Raw genomic sequence first — 20245 nt, 5'->3', positions numbered from 1 at the left:
TACATTCCTAAACATCTTCTGACACAAGTATTTGCTGATGGTATAGTGATTGTATTCCAAGACGATCCAATGGCATCGGCCATTTGGTCTTAACCGTCTTAACCGTCGTATGTTTGATTGAGTTGAAGTGTTGACTATGGAGATACATACAGTTGGCATACTAACACAACAGTAGCTGTATGTATATGTAATTCAGCATGTTACCAGTTCTGGCATTCACGTGACCTGAATGTTGTTTCTAATTGTGAAAAAAACAACACAATTTTTCAACAAAGCAATTAGTTTAAAACATTGGTTTATTGCAACATTGCTGTATATATCTATATTTACCTTCTAATGACATCATCAATTTAAATTTAGAGAAAGCATACTTTTTGTGTCATCTTGTGGCTTTCTTGAAATCCGACACTGGATACTTATTGTAACTCATGAGTTATTGAGTGAACTTGACATTATGCCAGACTTGGCCTTGATCAACAGTTACAAGCACTTGCAACAACCAACGGCAAAGCAGCTGCACGTTTGCGTCGCCTGGATGGAGCTGTAATAACCAAAATAAGTCCATGGAGTAAAACTTGTAATGCTATATGTATGAGATAACAAAGATTGTCCCAGCTTAAAAAAAACACTTCAGAAAGGTGTGAGAATACAAGCAGGGTACAGTCGACAAAACCAATGCTTCCAGCAGCAGTGTCACTCTGTCAACTTTCAACACAAATACTTACCTCACTCGATTAACAAAGACTGTTCACTGACTTAGGCCAGAGATAGTTCACATTTTTATACTTTTTTTGTGGAGGAATCGCCAGTAAATATTAATGACAGAAAGGAAACAGGTGTACAACAGTGTGTCAAAACGAGCTCCCATATAATACCAAGTTAAGAAAACGAATGAATAATGCTGGTATTTGACGAGCAAATATTTAGTAAAGACGGCATGACATGGAAGCTAAACGTATTTATTACTTGCCGCGTACAACCTTTTAAAACCTAATTTGATCGAACTATTGGAATTTCCGCAATAAACCAGGTGAAGCGTATGAATACAACAAGTCTGGCGGCGTGTGTAAAAGGAAGACATAGACGCGATCAACAGCATAATCTAACAGACTGATGCCGATTTATAGTGCTAGCTCATTGATAAACCATGCCGCCGTTTAACAAGAATACCCCACTCAGACACAGTATACTGACTCCGAGCCGACCAGTCATTGTTTTAGTCCCTAAATGCCGAGCGCCAGACAGGATAAGAACAAGTACCATTTTTTAACGTCTTTTGGTATGACGCGGCCGGGGATCGAACCACGGACCTTCCGTTCTCCGTGCGGACGCCCTTACACTAGACCACGGAGGCGGTCTTTCAAGAGAATAATAGTGAGGGAGTTGGTATGGTTTTACGCAGATTTTAGCAACATTTCAGTGATATCAGGGGTGTAGATGGGCATACCGGATATGGGCTTCACACATTGTACCCATGAGGGAAATCCAAACTCTGATCTCTGATCTCTCTGTCGAACGAACACCGACGTTATGACGTAATCTTTGAACGTTTGTTGCCAGCTACTCCAACGAAACAATATTTTACATAAAAACATGTATTTATAGTTTAGAGTTTCACATAATCAATGAAGCAAGACAATACGTACTTTTGAGGTCAATTCTGCCTGTGTGCACAAGACCGACGTAGTAGACGTCGTGGAAGCGACAGAAGCAGTCGATCTCATCTCCAAGGAGCTCCTTCACAGCCCACGGCTCAATGGGGCAAACCTTCTTCACGTCGATCCAATCTTCATAGATCTGGCCTACAGTTGCATTGTGCTTTTGGAGTAAATGAGAGAAAATATCTTATTTCAAAACGTTTCATTTCAGTACTAAGACAGCTGTGGAGACGAAAATCAGACAAAATGTGAAATATACTCTCGGATTACAGTTAATAATTGAGAGAAGGATTTTTGTGGTACATTTTTTCCCAACAATACAGCTCTCTTTGTACTCCTTTGAATGAAGCTCTGGAATCCGGACGGATGGACGCCAGACGTCAGGACAATGCTACGTAAGTACTCTACCTTTTAATCAACATTTCCTAATCTTTGTTAAAAAATGGAAGCAAAACTCCATGTACCTGTTCGATACCTCCAATTTTCACTTTCAACTCTTCAAAGGTTTCCTTGATATGTCTGACGTAGCATTCTTTGTCCACCGGATTTCTCATGGCAACAAGTTGCTGAAATGAGGTACAAAATTGAAGCTAGCATAAATGGGTGATTTTGACATCCGCTGTAGACATCGTTGCAAGCTCTATCAAGGTTGCCTGTAAATAACCGAGACTGGACCAGGCAGATGAGTGACTGAAAGCGACAATCAGCACCATTTGGACAGGCAGTCTGATAGGTCACAGTGCCTGTCTTACAAATCTATTTCAGTTGACCTTTCTTTATGTTACTGGGTACCAGTTTTACCCAAGACTTCCAAGGGGGCAATGGTGTTTAAAAAACGGTTAGTTTGAAAGTAAGCCTATTGAAATGGACGTTAAGGTTAACACAAATTTCGTCAGAAATTATTTAAAATATAATATTATCACTTCGAGTAGAATAAATTACACATACCCTGAAAAACACGTGGAGATTGGTTGTTTCTCGGAAAGAGGCAGGCGCATTGTCTTGTTTGTGGGACTGCAGTTCAATGAATCCATCTCCTATTGCCACGTTCAGCAGCATTGTCGTATCCCCGTAGGTCGCGCTGATATTTCTCCACTGCAGGTATAGGAATTGATTGTTGCTTAGCGCCGCAATCAGCCAAACTCGAAAAACAATTAGAAATAAACAAAACATGCAATGTAGAATGATTATTAACTTTAAGAATAATATCATTATACAACTTTTTCATACAAAAATTGAGATCCATGCATCAATCGTTTAAGAATTGACTTAATTTAATTCTGAACATTCTTGACAGGGTAGATGATATTTTGTTTGCATTTCCATCAATAAGTAGCCCTGATTAAGTAGCCTTGCTTGACAACGGAAAAGGATCTATAACTAAACGTCACAGTCACAGTAAATAAAGAAGTTTTTATCCATAAATTGTGTCTACTTTGTTCATTGACAATGTGCACTATTGTCATCTCAACACAGTATGGCATAAATTCATTGCACTCCCCTTCATTCACTCACTCGCTCACTCACCTCAAACGCTGCTGCAGAAGACAAAATGAGAACATAACACATCAGGAGCCTCGCCATTGTGGATATTGTAGCCTGAAACATGAAATTAATACATACTATTTTGACAGACTAAACGGATATCACAGTGTGGAGATGTATAAAGGAATGAGAAGAGACCCCTAGCAGTATAAAGGATAAGCAAGGAACTGACCTCTCCTATTGCAGAAGCACCTGTCCTTTCAGAGTCCAGCCGCCGTCTGTAACAAGTCGTTTTACTAATCGGCATTTATATCTAATCTGTCAGACATGTCAGTTGTGCTGAACAGACAAACATCCAATCACATTTGACGAGAAGAGGATCACGTGGCTAGCATAATATAGTCACAGAACCAATCACAATGATTCTGATGTGGAACCAATGAATGTTGAGAAAATGTTGGTTCGGCCGTCCCCTGAGCAGTAACAATAGTTAGTAATCATTTTACATGCATGTACTTGCTTCTGTTATCTGTGAATAGCATATCTTAATAGTGTGCTCGTAATAGTTTTCTTTGCCTCAAAATAAAGTGAATTATTGTTATCATTTAATATATTGCAGTTATGAATTTGCTTGCTCCCCGGGACATGCTTTGAAGGTGGTTCGTGTAATATGAGATCAATCTTATATACCTATACTACATGAACATGCAACACCTACAATGTTGGAATAACTCCGAGATTCAGACAGGCACAAAACCGCAAGACATATGTAGTTGCATCTTTGCTACAATGGTTTTTGTCATGGGAGGGATGCACCAGAAATGATCACATTGTACCCATGTGGGGAATCGACTTTGGCCCTCCGCGTGACGAGCGAACGCTTTAATCACAAGGCTACCCCACCGCCCCAAATACAGTTGTTGGTTTCTCAGTGCTTGCAATTGAGGAAGCTATGTATATTAATATTCTTTAGTTTTTTCGGCGCCCTAATTGTCATGTGACTTGAGAATATTGCTTCGGGCTTCTATAAAACCTTATCCAGTGTTATGCATAACGTAATACTGTTATCGACTGTGTTCTGTTATTGTAAACATTACTTGTCGCACAACTAAATGTGTCTGTTTTATGTTATTTAGGCTGCCACCGAAACCGATTTCAGCAGTGAGGCCAGTGCTAACTGGGTGCTATACAGTCATATGGTGCTGTACCCGAATTCTAAATTGTATTCTTCCGTTTACATTTAAAGGGCAAGTAAAGTGAACATAGTATCTTTGCAGATTTTAATACTTTATGGAACACTTAATCACAAATGGATAACCAGTTAAATCGGAAAAAGGGAAATACCGTTAAACAGCCGATACAAAAGACGGGATGGGTGGTCAGGTTCGCTGACTTGACTGATGCATGTTATCATGTCCCATTTGTGTGGATCGATGCTCATGATGTCAAACACTGGATTGTGTGGTCCAGACTTGATAATTTACAGACCTCCGTCTTACAGCTAGAGTGAGTGAGTGAGTGAGTATGTTTTTACGCCGTTTTTAGCAATATTCCAGCAATATCACGGCGGGAGACACCAGAAATGGGCTTCGCACATTGTACCCATGTCGGGAATCGAATCTGGGTCTTCGGCGTGACGAGCGAACGCTTTAACCACTAGGCTACAGCTGGAATAATGCTGAGTGCGGCGTTAAACAAACAAACAAACAAGCCATCAGAACAAGGCACAGGTGTGGACCAGATGTGCACCTAAATCAGCATAGTATGCAACCAGTCCGATAAACATTGATTACTTTATGCTAAAAGGACACATTTGGTATAATTTGAAAATAAGTTCTCTATATGTTTTGTCTTTCTTCAATCGATGTCTTTCAAATGTAATCGGATTGATAATCCTTTCTAATAACGTCCTTAATAATATGCAGATATGACAAAACTACTGCGGCAATAGTAAGCAGAATTCATTCACGCTATCACTCATTACTTTTGAGCCATCACGATGTACAAATGCGACTGTTTTTAAATAATTGTATTCGATGTCAACTACTGTCGGTGCCCGACAATTCGTGTAAAAACATGGACACTTTAAGTTCGTTTTTTCTCACCTTATTGAGAAGTATTCTGTACTAAGCTTATGTCGTGTATAATTGATAAAGAATCCGTGGAGATCCGGCTTAGGATTCAGCAACAGACCATGTTTGACGTCAGGGGAGACTAACGGGATAGGGAGGACAGACTCACTGATTTGGTTGATGCATGTCATCTTATCCCAGTTGCGTACATGATTCAATTACTGAATTGTGTGGTCAAGAATCGAATATTACACACCGCCGTCATGTCGCTGGAATAGTGCTGAGCGCGGTGTTAATCAATCAATCAATCAATCATTACATCAATAGTAATTGATAATGAGTACATATACTTTGCATTTTTAGTAATAATGCAGCAATATCAGGACGTGGGACACCAGAAATTAGTTTTACACATTCTACCCATGTGGTGAATCGAGCCCGTGACGTCACGAGCAAACGATAATGATAATTGATAAAGAGGACATATACTTTGCATTTTTAGCAATAATCCAGCAATATCAGGACTTTGGTTACTAGAAATTGGCTTCACACATTCTACCCATGTGGGGATTCGAACCGGAGTCCTCGACGTGACAAGCAAACGCTTTAACCACTAGGCTAGCCAAACCCTCAAAGAATCCCATGAAGATTCAGTGGGCATGTTCGTAGAAGCCGACCACATTAAAATGCCTTATCTGGCTGATACTGTGCCACGGTGCCCCTCGTTGTATCGTTGCTCATACTATCAACCACTAGTTTGCCCGCTCAGGTTATCTACAGACTCATAAAATCAAACAACTCCATCACTCACTCAGAATGATTGAGGGCAAATTCAGTGGAGGGGGAGCCCCATATAAAAACAAAGCCAAGTAATGAGATAACTCCCAAAAAGAATTCACAATTTATTTTGAATTCAGAATTTATCATTTTGAAATGTACATTGAAGATGAGCCACTTCTCTCTGTATCGAGCAAGTCCCTACTTTCCTAATCTATAAACGTCTTCTGACACAAGTATTTGCTGATGGTATAGTGATTGTATTCCAAGACTATCCAATGGCATCGACCATTTGGTCTTAACCGTCTTAACCGTCGTATGTTTGATTGAGTTGAAGTGTTGACTATGGAGATACATACAGTTGGCATACATTCTTAACACCATACGTTACTAACACAACAGTAGCTGTATGTATATGTAATTCAGCATGTAACCAGTTCTGGCACTCACGTGAACTTGAATGTTGTTTCTAATTGTGAAAAGACAACACAATTTCCACAAAGCAATTAGTTTAAAACATTAGTTTATTGCAACATTGCTGTAAATATCTATATTTACCTTCTTATGACATCATCAATTTAAATTTAGAGAAAGCATACTTTTTGTGTTATCTTGTGGCTTTCTTGAAATCCGACACTGGATACTTATTGTAACTCATGAGTTATTGAGTGAACTTGACATTATGCCAGACTTGGCCTTGATCAACAGTAACAAGCACTTGCAACAACCAGCGAAGAAGCAGCTGCACGTTTGCGTCGCCTGGATGGAGCTGTAATAATCAAAATAAGTCCATGGAGTAAAACTTGTAATGCTATATGTATGAGATAACAAAGATTGTCCCAGCTTAAAAAAACACTTCAGAAAGGTGTGAGAATACAAGCAGGGTAAAGTCGACAAAACCAATGCTTCCAGCAGCAGTGTCACTCTGTCAACATTCAACACAAATACTTACCTCACTCGATTAACAAAGACTGTTCATTGACTTAGGCCACAGATAGTTCACATTTTTATACATTTTTTGTGGAGGAATCGCCAGTAAATATTAATGACAGAAAGGAAACAGGTGTACAACAGTGTGTCAAAACGAGCTCCCATATAATACCAAGTTAAGAAAACGAATGAATAATGCTGGTATTTGTCGAGCAAATATTTAGTAAAGACGGCATGACATGGAAGCTAAACGTATTTATTACTTGCCGCGTACAACCTTTTAAAACCTTAATTGATCGAACTATCGGAATTCCCGCAATAAACCAGGTGAAGCGTATGAATACAACAAGTCTGGCGGCGTGTGTAAAAGGAAGACATAGACGCGATCAACAGCATAATCTAACAGACTGATGCCGATTTATAGTGCTAGCTCATTGATAAACCATGCCTCCGTTTAACAAGAATACCCCACTCAGGCACAGTATACTGACTCTGAGACGACCAGTCATTGTTTTAGTCCCTAAATGCCGAGCGCCAGACAGGATAAGAACAAGTACCATTTTTTAACGTCTTTTGGTATGACGCGGCCGGGGATCGAACCACGGACCTTCCGTTCTCCGTGCGGACGCCCTAACACTAGACCACGGAGGCGGTCTTTCAAGAGAATAATAGTGAGGGAGTTGGTATGGTTTTACGCTGATTTTAGCAACATTTCAGTGATATCAGGGGTGTAGGTGGGCTTACCGGATATGGGCTTCACACATTGTACCCATGAGGGAAATCCAAACTATGATCTCTGATCTCTCTGTCGAACGAACACCGACGTTATGACGTTATCTTTGAACGTTTGTTGCCAGCTACTCCAACGAAACAATGTTTAACATAAAAATATGTATTTACAGTTTAGAGTTTCACATAATCAATGAAGCAAGACAATACGTACTTTTGAGGTCAATTCTGCCTGTGTGCACAAGACCGACGTAGTAGACGTCGTGGAAGCGGCAGAAGCAGTCGATCTCATCTCCAAGGAGGTCCTCCACAGCCCACGGCTCAATGGGGCAAACCATCTTCACGTCGATCCAATCTTCATAGATCTGGCCTACAGTTGCATTGTGCTTTTGGAGTAAATGAGAGAAAATATCTTATTTCAAAACGTTTCATTTCAGTACTAAGACAGCTGTGGAGACAAAAATCAGACAAAATGTGAAATATACTCTCGGATTACAGTTAATAATTGAGAGAAGGATTTTGTGGTACATTTTCTTTCCCAACAATACAGCTCTCTTTGTACTCCTTTGAATGAAGCTCTGGAATCCGGACGGATGGACGCCAGACGTCAGGACAAATGCTACGTAAGTACTCTACCCTTTAAACAACATTTCCTAATCTTTGTTACAAAATGGAAGCAAAACTCCATGTACCTGTTCGATACCTCCAATTTTCACTTTCAACTCTTCAAAGGTTTCTTTGATATGTCTGACGTAGCATTCTTTGTCCACCGGATTTCTCATGGCAACAAGTTGCTGAAATGAGGTACAAAATTGAAGCTGGCATAAATGGGTGATTTTGACATCCGCTGTAGACATCGTTGCAAGCTCTTTCAAGGTGGCCTGTAAATAACCGGGACTGGACCAGGCAGATGAGTGACTGAAAGTGACAATCAGCACCATTTGGACAGGCAGTCTGGTAGGTCACAGTGTCTGTCTTATAAATCTATTTCAGTTGACCTTTCTTTATGTTACTGGGTACCAGTTTTACCCAAGACTTCCAAAGGGGCAATGGTGTTTAAAAAACGGTTAGTTTGAAAGTATGATATAATATTATCACTTCGAATAGAATAAATAACACATACCCTGGAAAACACGTGGAGGTTGGTTGTTTCTCGGAAAGAGGCAGGCGCATTGTCTTGTTTGTGGGACTGCAGTTCAATGAATCCATCTCCTATTGCCACGTTCAGCAGCATTGTCGTATCCCCGTAGGTCGCGCTGATATTTCTCCACTGCAGGTATAGGAATTGATTGTTGCTTAGCGCCGCAATCAGCCAAACTCGAAAAACAATTAGAAATAAACAAAACATGCAATGTAGAATGATTATTAACTTTAAGAATAATATCATTATACAACTTTTTCATACAAAAATTGAGATCCATGCATCAATCGTTTAAGAATTGACTTAATTTAATTCTGAACATTCTTGACAGGGTAGATGATATTTTGTTTGCATTTCCATCAATAAGTAGCCCTGATTAAGTAGCCTTGCTTGACAACGGAAAAGGATCTATAACTAAACGTCACAGTCACAGTAAATAAAGAAGTTTTTATCCATAAATTATGTCTACTTTGTTCATTGACAATGTGCACTATTGTCATCTCAACACAGTATGGCATAAATTCATTGCACTCCCCTTCATTCACTCACTCGCTCACTCACCTCAAACGCTGCTGCAGAAGACAAAATGAGAACATAACACATCAGGAGCCTCGCCATTGTGGATATTGTAGCCTGAAACATGAAATTAATACATACTATTTTGACAGACTAAACGGATATCACAGTGTGGAGATGTATAAAGGAATGAGAAGAGACCCCCTATGTGACAGCAGTATAAAGGATAAGCAAGGAACTGACCTCTCCTATTGCAGAAGCACCTGTCCTTTCAGAGTCCAGCCGCCGTCTGTAACAAGTCGTTTTACTAATCGGCATTTATATCTAATCTGTCAGACATGTCAGTTGTGCTGAACAGACAAACATCCAATCACATTTGACGAGAAGAGGATCACGTGGCTAGCATAATATAGTCACAGAACCAATCACAATGATTCTGATGTGGAACCAATGAATGTTGAGAAAATGTTGGTTCGGCCGTCCCCTGAGCAGTAACAATAGTTAGTAATCATTTTACATGCATGTACTTGCTTCTGTTATCTGTGAATAGCATATCTTAATAGTGTGCTCGTAATAGTTTTCTTTGCCACAAAATAAAGTGAATTATTGTTTAATTTAATATATTGCAGTGATTGATGTGTAGATGAATTTGCTTGCTCCCCGGGACATGCTTTGAAGGTGGTTCGTGTAATATGAGATCAATCTTATATACCTATACTACATGAACATGCAACACCTACAATTTTGGAATAGCTCCTATTTCAGACAGACACAAAACCGTAAGACAGATGTAGTTGCATCTTTGCTACAATGGTTTTTGTCACTGGAGGGATGCACCAGAAATGATCACATTGTACCCATGTGGGGAATCGACCTTGGCCCTCCGGCGTGACGAGCGAACGCTTAAATAACAAGGCTACCCCACCGCCCCAAATACAGTTATTGGTTTCTGAGTGCTTGCAATTGAGGAAACTATGTTTATTGATATACTTTAGTTTTTTCGGCGACCTAATTGTCATGTGACTTGAGAATATTGCTTCGGGCTTCTTTAAAACCTTATCCAGTGTTATGCATAACGTAATACTGTTATCGACTGTGTTCTGTTATTGTAAACATTACTTGTCGCACAACTAAATGTGTCTGTTTTATGTTATCTAGGCTGCCACCGAAACCGATTTAAGCAGTGAGGCCAGTGCTAACTGGGTGCTATACAGTTTTATAATGTCAATAACAACACGACAACATATAAAAGAACAACATTTATTCAATTTTTGGCATATGGGGATTCTCGGTATATACATAACACATAAACATAGTACATAGAAGACTAACTTCAGCCAAGTCTCTAAATAGGAGTAGCGCACTCCATACTGTTTGAGCGTACTGAGACTTGGCTGAGTATACGAACAATGGACGGTGAAGAAATATACCCGATCGGCGGGCTGTACCTCTGCCAAGTAATACAAGTAGGAGTCGCGCACCCCTAGACTTTGCTATCTGTCTTCGTTCTTCTTACCTGTAAATATTATTTCATGCAGCACTTGATGTGAGACTAATTTGTATATATATGTACATGGGCCTGAGACCTTATTACCGAATTAAACTGATTGATTGAGTGTTCTTGGTGTTGTCGGAATCGTGCAGTTGGCGCTACTTTTGGCAAGGGTTTCTTGTGATGATGGAACGGCTTATCTCGTTTTTGTCAACTGATAAACATGTGATATAATGTCAGTGTATATGGTCATGTAATTAAGACACAAACCGCGAGTGGGAGTTGTTTATTGTACGATAAACAACGACCACGACTCGTTTATTTCTTATATGAGATATCAACATTACGTACGACCGCGACAATGCCAGATAAATCATGTAGCAATAGCAAACACAAATATAGTTGACTTCGACATAGAATAGTGTCATGATATATAATTATCCTTTGGTGTGCAATATTTCCGGTTGATAAATCTAACATATGCTTACTTTTAAGAATAATTTTTATATTACTTTATCAGGTCTCTGTAACATTTGCAAAATCAAACAAAATTAATAATACAACTGAACCTAAATGTATATTGTAATATCCTTAAGTTGCTGAGTGCGGCATTAGACCATAAACAAAATGTAATATCTTTAAGAATTATGTTAATAATGTCGATGCTAAAAAATAATCTCCACAATATCCATACCCCCTCCTCTATGTTTAATGTGAAACATAATAACTCTTTTTAATGATCTAAAGGAATAATAATGACAATAATATCAAAATAATATCATCATTATTTATGTTACTTATCCTCAACTGAAGTAGTCCTCAACACTATACGTTCAGAGAAGAAACCCATGAACATATTATCAATGTACCATACATAAATGGAAATTAGATGAACAGTTGATTGAACAAATGATATTATTCGGTCGAACATCTATCAGCCAATACTACATTATTAAATTGTGAGACTACAGTGATTTTTGCAAGGCTACTCTCACAAATGTCATGACGCATTTGAGGCCAGGGTTCTTCTATACTCGCATTAATGTGTTGACTTATTATGGCGTTAATTTCATGATTTAAAGTATTCATGAAGAACATTTCACGTGGGACCAACAGAGGGAAATATGACTATCGACCATTTTTTAAATATTTAGCTAGCTCAAACGATCTATTGGTTGATTTATTGTTATGGTATCCACAAAATAAGTAGGATCCGTTTTTGTTGTTCTTTGTGTAACGCCGCACGTAGCAATATTCCAGTTATATGACGGTTGTCCGTAAATAATCGAGTCTGGACCAGACAATCCAGTGATTGATACCACGATTGCCGATCCACGCAATTGAGATACAATGACATGCATCAACCAAGTCAGCGAGCCTGACCACCCGATGCCTTTAGTCGCCTCTTACGACAAGCATAGTCGCCTATAACGGCAAGCATGGGTTGCTGTAAATCTATTCTTAACCGGATCTTCAAAGGTCAGGTGGGATTCAACTGATATGTTAATATGAAATACAACTGAATTATATGTGCTGTTTACATAACAAAGTTTGCAAAATTGTTGCAAAATGTTTGATCACAGCAAGGCTGCGTATTCACAACTTATTGATGTAGGCACAGTATAACTCATGAGTCTGGACTGAGGGAGGGCCGTATTCCTCCTTGTGTGTCACCTGCTTGGCAATATGGGACGGGAAAACTGCAGGGGGTGAGGGCAGTTAGTTGATGGTACAGACAGATAACAGAGATCATTTTACAAATGTGAAACCTCATTCCACAAAGGAAGAGGCGAAAGCTGAAACTTGGTGAGATTTACAGAACAAAGGCAGTTATTTCTAGTTTCTTACTGACTCTCGAGGATACATTTAATAAAAATTCGTGTGTGCGACACGGCCACCAGTCACTAAATTTGGGTCACAATCTTTCTGTCTTCTTTCATTTGTCATCTGAAATACCATCCCTTCGTGCACTTGTGCTTCCTGCTCAAGTTACGAAACACATCCTGTTTACGTACACGTCAGGATATATATTACGCCGAGGAGAATGTACGATTACACGTTGATACGTCTAACTGCTGGCCTGGTACGCAATGTCATATTTCTTATCGCCAGGGATCACAGGTGTGATACCAGTCTCCCTCAAGGAGACGTCTGATTAAACTCTTTGCTTCGTCAATGCTTCGTCTAGCCCAAACCCGTAACTGGTACCACTAGCAACGATACCATGAGTCAAGCACCAGTCACTCGATTTCCATTTTGATTGATTGTTTGATTGATAAATTGATAGATTGATACATTGTGAGTGAGTGAGTGAGTGCCTGTTTCACTGGTATGTCCGGATCTGGGTACTGGTTAACGGCTTAGCGTCACCGATCTAGATATATCTATGCAGGAATAGGTCATCCATGCGGATAGCGTAGTCTCGATTAATGTATTCAGGAACCTTTCGTGAACAACATTTATTTATAATGCTACCGAAGAATCAAACAACTTTAAGATTTGGCTTCTGTGGTGGAATCATTCTAATATTTCACATAACCGTTAACGTACTTCTTGAATGTTGTCACGCCATTCATTCAGACAGATCTCGAAGATATGTTAATATCTATGCGAGGACAGCGGATTAGATATCGCGAGGCCGATGTCACGAAATATATTCGCCCCCAGAATAAAGTCTCCCCCCGGCGAATTTATACCGGTACAGTTCCGCCCCTCTCGAAATAAACTCTCCCCCACCCTACGAAATAAAATCTCCCCCCAGAATATTTCCTCCCCCGGTCGTTTTATAAATACTTGCCATGCAGTTCAATAGTTGATGTTATTTTGGGTTAGGTAATGTTGTAATCTATTTTTAGCCATTGATTCCATTACTTTGCATAAGTTTGAAGTTGAGATATTGGTCGATATGAGTTAGCTTGATTAGCTGGTTTATTAGGTTTAGGGATTGGTATGACTAAGGCCTGTTTCCAGGGAGTAGGATATAGTTTTAGGGTGTTTTTTTTTAATTATTTGTTAAGAAGTTAGGTCTAATCCTGGGGCTATGCCCTTTTTCCTGTTTTGGATTACGTAGAGGAGCTCCTCCATTTTGTAGGGTTGGTTTATTAGGGCTCCAAGCCGAAAGGCTGTAGAGCCCTATTGTAATCGTTCGATTTATTATTATTATTATTATTTATTATTATTATTTATTATTCCGCCGATTTTTGTACCACACCTAGCAAAATAACCACGGGGTCGATTATGTTCTAATTTTGTGTGTGTATGTGGACCGTTTGGTACTTGTGCCCGCCAAAAACCCAAGGCCGTAGGCCCTAAGGCCAAGGGCAGATAACTAAAAGAACAGAATTTTTTGAAGATGTATTTCGCCCTATTGCTCTGCAATGGCTTATCCGATTACTTTGAAACCTTGCATGTATCTGCTACTTGAGCTGCTTGACATCTTTTGTTCTTTGACTTTGGTCATTGGTCACATGGTTTGGCAGCCATATTGGATTCAAGGTTTTCACAGTGTTTTTAGGGTACCTGTCTTCAAATGCAAACAACTTTGAGTCCACTGCATGAAATGCTTTCAAACTTTCTGATAATTATCTCCATACATAACGCATCAAACTTTAATAGCCGATTTTGGATATCTTTTTTAGTTACGGTCGTATTGAATTTTGATTTTGATCATATTTTTCAACGAAATTTTGCTTTAAAGATCATATCTTGTAAGGTTCTCCACAGAAACTATTGCAAGTTTACATGAAGTTAGTGTGCCATATGCATCTCATTTATTGTTATTGGTTGTATGCTAAAAGTAACACCGCTTGGTGGTAATATTTGATCAATACTTGGGACACCCCGGAACACGCCAATTTTGTAGCGGCGAGTTCCGGTGACATCTTTTGACAGAGTTGGTACAAGCAAACCCTTTATGGATTCGAACATGTTCTAGGTCGGGAATGGTTTTAGAACAGACCTGGACACCCTGGCACACGCCATTTTCCTTGCGACAATACCCTGCAAGTGGTGCCTACATTTGACGGAGTTGGTTCAAGGAAACCCTTTGAGGATTCGAACATGGAAGTTTGGGCACAGTGTTACTTGGAGCCCGCCATTGCTGCTTGCAGCTTTAATTTCTAGATTGTTATTGTTTGGTTCTTTTGTGGGTTTGTTTTTTGTTTTAAGTTTATCTTGGAATTTTTGGCTGAAGTTGGTGTTACTGCTAACGGCCGAAAAGTGGTTGGCGAGATTATTTGCTTATTGGGCGGGGTTGGTTGAGTTGTTAATGTTAGTTTTTTTTATGTCGTTTTAAGCCTCTAATGGCGTGGATTTTGTGCCAGACCGTTGTGGCATCTGTACGGTTATATATACCTTCGCAGATTTTTTTCCAGTCTCTACTTTTGGCTAGTTGGACCAGTTTTTGAACCTGGTGGTTTAGTTCGTGGGCTATGTTTAGATGTTTGTAGTTGCGTTTTGCTTTATTGAAGGCTGATTTACGTTTTCGTCTAGTCTTTTCTATTTCCTCATTCCACCATGGTACCGTGGGTTTGCCTGATGTTTTGAAGGGGATGGAGGTTTTGGCTGCCTTTATTATATATTAGTCTGTTAGGTTTTTACAATAGATTTCTGGGTCATTATTTTCTATTTCGTTTAAGTTAGCTTCGTTGCAGATATCTTTGAATTGGTCCCAGTTAGCTTTATAATAGAATTTTGGTTCTTGGTTTTCTGTTTGGATTGGTACGTTTGTATTTACTATGGTTATGTTTATCGGGAAGTGGTCACTACCTAGCGGGACGTCGTGCACTTCCCATTGAGTACTTTGAGATAGATCTGCGGTGCATATGGTTAGGTCGATAGCCGACATTTTTTGGTTTATCTTATCGTAACTCGTGGGTTGGTTGTTATTTAGGAGTACTAGGTCGTTTGTTTCTATCCATTCGGAGATTAATTTGCCATGATTATCTATTTTATCATCTATGCTCCATGTAGGATGGTGAGCGTTAAGTTTCCTAGGAATATAGTAGATTTATCGCTTATTTTAAGTAGTTTGTTTAGATCCTCAGGTTGGACTTTTTGTTCCGCCAAGTGGTATATATTTATGATGTTTATTTTTCGGTTATTTAATGTGATTTTAATGCAGTTGGCTTCTAGGTTTGGCGTGTCTGTTTTTATTTCTTCGTAATTTATATCTTCCCTGATAAATATGATTAGTCCTCCTGCGGCTCTTCTTGTTTTTGGTTTAGCTCTGTCAGTTCTAACTTAGTTGTAGTTAGGTAGTGTGGATTTGGATTTTTTTTAGAATTTGGTTTCCTGGATACAAGCAATGTGAGGGCCTTTATTTAGTTTAAATTTAGTTTTTAGTTCATGGCCGCGGGAGGCGTTCCACTGAAAAATATTTAGTCCTTCCATTATTGGGTTCGGGTGATTGGTGATTTAATTTTTAGTTTTTATTTTATTCGGTGACTTCTTTTAGGTGGAGGTTAAAGAGGAAGAAGGGAAGATCGGTTAATTTTATATTGAAAGCTACTTTGTGGAAGGATTTCATGCTAGCTTTTGGTGAGTTTTGACTATGCATGTATACTAGGAGTATTTAGGAGGTTATTTAGGTTTTGGGTGTTAGCTGGTTGGGGAGTTTTGCGGTTTAGTTATTTCTTCCTTTTGAGGGCTGAGAGTGAATTTTGGTTTGTTTTAGTTGGAGTAGTGTCTATTGTTTTCTCAGTAGTGGAGAAATCTTCATCATCGGTTAGATTAGGTTTAGCTGTTTGAGTTTCCATAGGACGAAAACACATTAAATGGCCTGGCCGGGCCCGTGTGCGAAATACGCATCAGTCGGAATGCGCACGTTGAATCTCAAAAGTAAGTAAGTAAGTAAGTCAATAGTTGAGGGTATTGCCTAAAAGTCGGGCCAGCCGGGCCAAGACGGACCAAAGTGTTATTGGCAAATTTCTTCATTATCGGTGATCACCTACATATCATTGATGCAACATAGACACATGAGATTTATGAACAAGCACCAACCAAAAATGAGATGTAAGCGTCGCTGATCTAGGTAACATGTAAAAGATCAATCGTTAAACGAAATAAGATTTGAAACGTATCAAATACTTCCAGCTATCCTGATACAAATTTCCATCTGTCGGCGTGGCGTTTATAGTTATAGGAACGTACTATTGCTAAGTAAATACAACTTTATAATGTCACTGTTCATCGTATTTAAAGCAGACACGTTAGTTAAAGTAGACCTCTTCTCCCCATACTCTCAACTGTCTCACAAGTGTTCGGTCCGACTTGGCCCGGGCTGTCAAGATCAACTTAAACCTCACAGATGTAACATGAAATGGACTCACACCTATAGATTGTTTAGTAACTTTAGAAGTTATTAACACGTGTCGTGTCAGCCCTATGCCATTCGCGATTGTCCACTTCCAGAAAACATCCTGTGTTGGTTTAACATGAATTAGTAAAGGTTCATTAGGGATGCCCAACACGTTAATTAATGAAAGACGAGTAGTCAAAACACTGTCATTTCTTGCCCAGGATATCACACCCCTACACACTAAGGTCGGTGAGAAACATTCTCATCAAAGAAAACAGTCAAGATTATAGATTCCCGTCGTCTAGCTACACATCCTAAGCTAACTTAAACGAAATAGAAAATAAGGATCCAGAAACCTATTGTAAAAACCTAACAGACTATATAATAAACGCAGCCAAAACCTCCATCCCCTTCAAAACATCTAAGACAGGCAAACCGACGGTACCATGGTGGAATGAGGAAATAGAACAGACTAGACGAAAACGTAAATCAGCCTTCAATAAAGCAAAACGCGACTACAAATATTTAAACATAGCCCACGAACTAAACCACCAGGTTCAAAAACTAGTCCAACTAGCCAAAAGTAGAGACTGGAAAAAATTCTGCGAAGGTATAAATAACCGTACAGATGCCAGAACGGTCTGGCGCAAAATCCACGCCATTAGAGGCTTAAAACGACATAAAAAAAACCCCTAACATTAACAACTCAACCAACCCCGCCCAAAAAGCAAATAATCTCGCCGACCACTTTTCGGCCGTTAGCAGTAACACCAACTTCAGCCAAAAATTCCAAGATAAACTTAAAACAGAAAACAAACCCACAAAAGAATCAAACAATAACAATCTAGAAATAAATCAACCCTACACAATGGAGGAGCTCCTCTACGTAATCCAAAACAGGAAAAAGGGCACAGCTCCAGGATTAGACCTAACCTCTTACCAAATAATTAAAAAACTCCCCCTAAAACTACTCCAGGCACTACTCAAACTATACAATCTCATCTACCTAAACGGACAGGTTCCTACTCCTTGGAAACAGGCCCTAGTCATACCAATCCCTAAACCTAATAAACCAGCTAATCAAGCTAACTCATATAGACCAATATCCCTAACTTCAACCTTATGCAAAGTAATGGAATCAATGACTAAAAATAGATTACAACATTACCTAACCCAAAATAACATCATAAACCCAGATCAAAGCGGTTTCACTCCTGGCCGCTCAACCCTAGATAACCTCGCCCGTCTAGAACAAGATATTAAGACAGGACAACTAAATAAACAATATACCACAGGCATCTTCTTAGACTTCTCTAAAGCTTTCGACATGGTATGGCACGACGGGCTAATACAAAAACTTAAAAAAATAGGACTCAAAGGTCAGATAATAACCTACAACCAGGACTTCCTAAACAATCGTAAAATAACCGTGGGTATAGACCAAACTCTATCGGACTCCACACGGCAGTATCCTCAGCCCCACCCTCTTCAATATAATGATAAACGATCTATTCGAGGGCCTATCCCCTAAAGTAAACACATCAAAATTCGCGGATGATGGAGCCATCTGGATCCGCACTAAAAGCATGAAAATGGCCCAAAATTTACTCCAAAAATCTCTTAATAAAATACAACAATGGGCTGACAAATGGGGCTTCTCCCTTAACTCAGAAAAAACAACAGGAATAGTATTCAAACATAAAAACATGAAACCCGCCTCCCCAATCCTCCAGCTAAACAATCAAACAGTCAAATTTCAAAAACAAACCAAATTCTTAGGACTTATTTTCGATGAACATCTCACCTGGGATGCTCACATCCAAAACCTAACAACTAAATGCAGTAAAGACCTAAACACCCTGAGATGCCTAACTGGCTCTAACTGGGGAGCCTCCAAAGATACTCTCCTCTCCCTCTACATATCACTAATTAGATCAAAACTAGACTACGGCTGCGCCATATACAACACCCTTAACAACTCCCTATCTAAAAAACTTGACTCAATACAATATCAGGCTCTCAAACTAATTACACGCACCCAACATGGCACCTCCTACACCTCACTTCAGGCCTTAACAGGAGAGATGCCACTAAGTCTACGCAGGGAACAGCTAAGCTTAAATTTCTGGGCCGCGTCCCAATCAAACCCTCTCATCCAAAACTTAATAAACCAAAACATCAGCCCTAAAAACCAAGCTCTAGCTCGTAAACACCCCTTACTTACCCCAATATCCCAAAGAATAACAAACTACCTAAATGAACACCAAATTAAAAATCTTAAGCAAAACTGCAAACAATCAAATATCTTCACCCCTAAACTTAAAATACCCAAAATAGACACAACACTAGCTAGCCAAATAAATAAACAAACCGACATAGCTAAAACTACCACACTAGCATACATACACGAAAATTGGCCAAATTGGTGTCACATTTACACGGACGGATCCTCAGATCCGACCTCCAAACACACAGGTTTCGGAGTCCATACCACACAACCAACTAAAACCACACAATCCTTTCGACTCCCAAATAACCAATCAATAATCACGGCAGAACTAATGGGCATGGCCTCAGCCCTCCATAATCAAGAATCCAAAAACCACAACAAAATCCTAATACTTACCGACTCCCTAAGTGGACTGCAAGCCCTCCAAAACAAAAATACCAAAAACCGACCTAAATTAATAAATCAAATACTTAAAAGCTCCAACGACCTAACTAAGGCAGGCAAACAAATAACCTTCTTGTGGATCCCCGCCCACGTAGGAATATACGGTAATGAAAACGCCGATAAAGCAGCTAAACTATCCTTCAAAATCCCAGAAATAAGCTTAAACATACCCATCTCAAAATCAGAAATTAATAGTGTAAACAAGCAATAAATCACGAAAAAATGGCATAACCTTTATCTAAACTCAAATAGCCAAATCAAAAACGTGGTCAGCAAACCACTAACCAAACCAAAAATTCTCCATCCATCAAAAAAAATCGACAGAGTAATCACTAAACTCCAAACAGGACACACCAACCTAAATAACCACCTAAAAAAAATAAAAAAAACACACTACAGGTAACTGCCCACATTGCAAACAACTAGAAACCCCAGAACACGCACTCATCCACTGCACATACTACCTCACACAT

The 20245-nt window shown here is 39.4% G+C and overlaps 2 protein-coding genes across 2 annotated transcripts; both read right to left on the bottom strand.

The window, feature by feature from the left end:
- Positions 1–473: 473 nt before the first annotated feature.
- Positions 474–3488, bottom strand: LOC139457828 (uncharacterized). The gene is made up of 6 exons (XM_071239175.1): positions 3376–3488; positions 3186–3257; positions 2607–2753; positions 2123–2224; positions 1647–1818; positions 474–541 (listed from the first exon to the last, which is right to left on the bottom strand). The coding sequence occupies exons 1-6, from the start codon at positions 3448–3450 to the stop codon at positions 474–476; spliced, it is 636 nt and encodes a 211-aa protein (XP_071095276.1). The 5' UTR covers positions 3451–3488.
- A 3205-nt stretch (positions 3489–6693) lies between these two features.
- On the bottom strand, positions 6694–9410 carry LOC139457329 (uncharacterized). Its single transcript, XM_071238735.1, has 5 exons — positions 9354–9410; positions 8775–8921; positions 8344–8445; positions 7866–8037; positions 6694–6761 (listed from the first exon to the last, which is right to left on the bottom strand). The coding sequence occupies exons 1-5, from the start codon at positions 9408–9410 to the stop codon at positions 6694–6696; spliced, it is 546 nt and encodes a 181-aa protein (XP_071094836.1).
- Positions 9411–20245: the final 10835 nt, after the last annotated feature.

This window comes from Haliotis cracherodii, unplaced genomic scaffold (assembly GCF_022045235.1).
Source record: "Haliotis cracherodii isolate W230 unplaced genomic scaffold, xgHalCrac1.p SCAF_12, whole genome shotgun sequence".
Classification (NCBI taxonomy): Eukaryota; Metazoa; Mollusca; class Gastropoda; order Lepetellida; family Haliotidae; genus Haliotis; species Haliotis cracherodii.
Note: the sequence above shows the minus strand (reverse complement) of the source record. Positions and strands in the feature narration are given on the sequence as shown.

Excerpts from the sequence above, each read along its gene's own strand:
- LOC139457828 (XM_071239175.1), bottom strand. The coding sequence starts at position 3,450 with ATGCCGATTAGTAAAACGACTTGTTACAGACGGCGGCTGGACTCTGAA. Across the intron at positions 2,225-2,606 it reads ATCTCCACGTGTTTTTCAGG|CAACTTGTTGCCATGAGAAA; the intron begins GTATGTGTAATT and ends ACCTCATTTCAG. Across the intron at positions 1,819-2,122 it reads AAATTGGAGGTATCGAACAG|CACAATGCAACTGTAGGCCA; the intron begins GTACATGGAGTT and ends TTACTCCAAAAG.
- LOC139457329 (XM_071238735.1), bottom strand. The coding sequence starts at position 9,410 with ATGGCGAGGCTCCTGATGTGTTATGTTCTCATTTTGTCTTCTGCAGCA. Across the intron at positions 8,038-8,343 it reads AAATTGGAGGTATCGAACAG|CACAATGCAACTGTAGGCCA; the intron begins GTACATGGAGTT and ends TTACTCCAAAAG. Across the intron at positions 6,762-7,865 it reads AGGCAGAATTGACCTCAAAA|CTCCATCCAGGCGACGCAAA; the intron begins GTACGTATTGTC and ends TGATTATTACAG.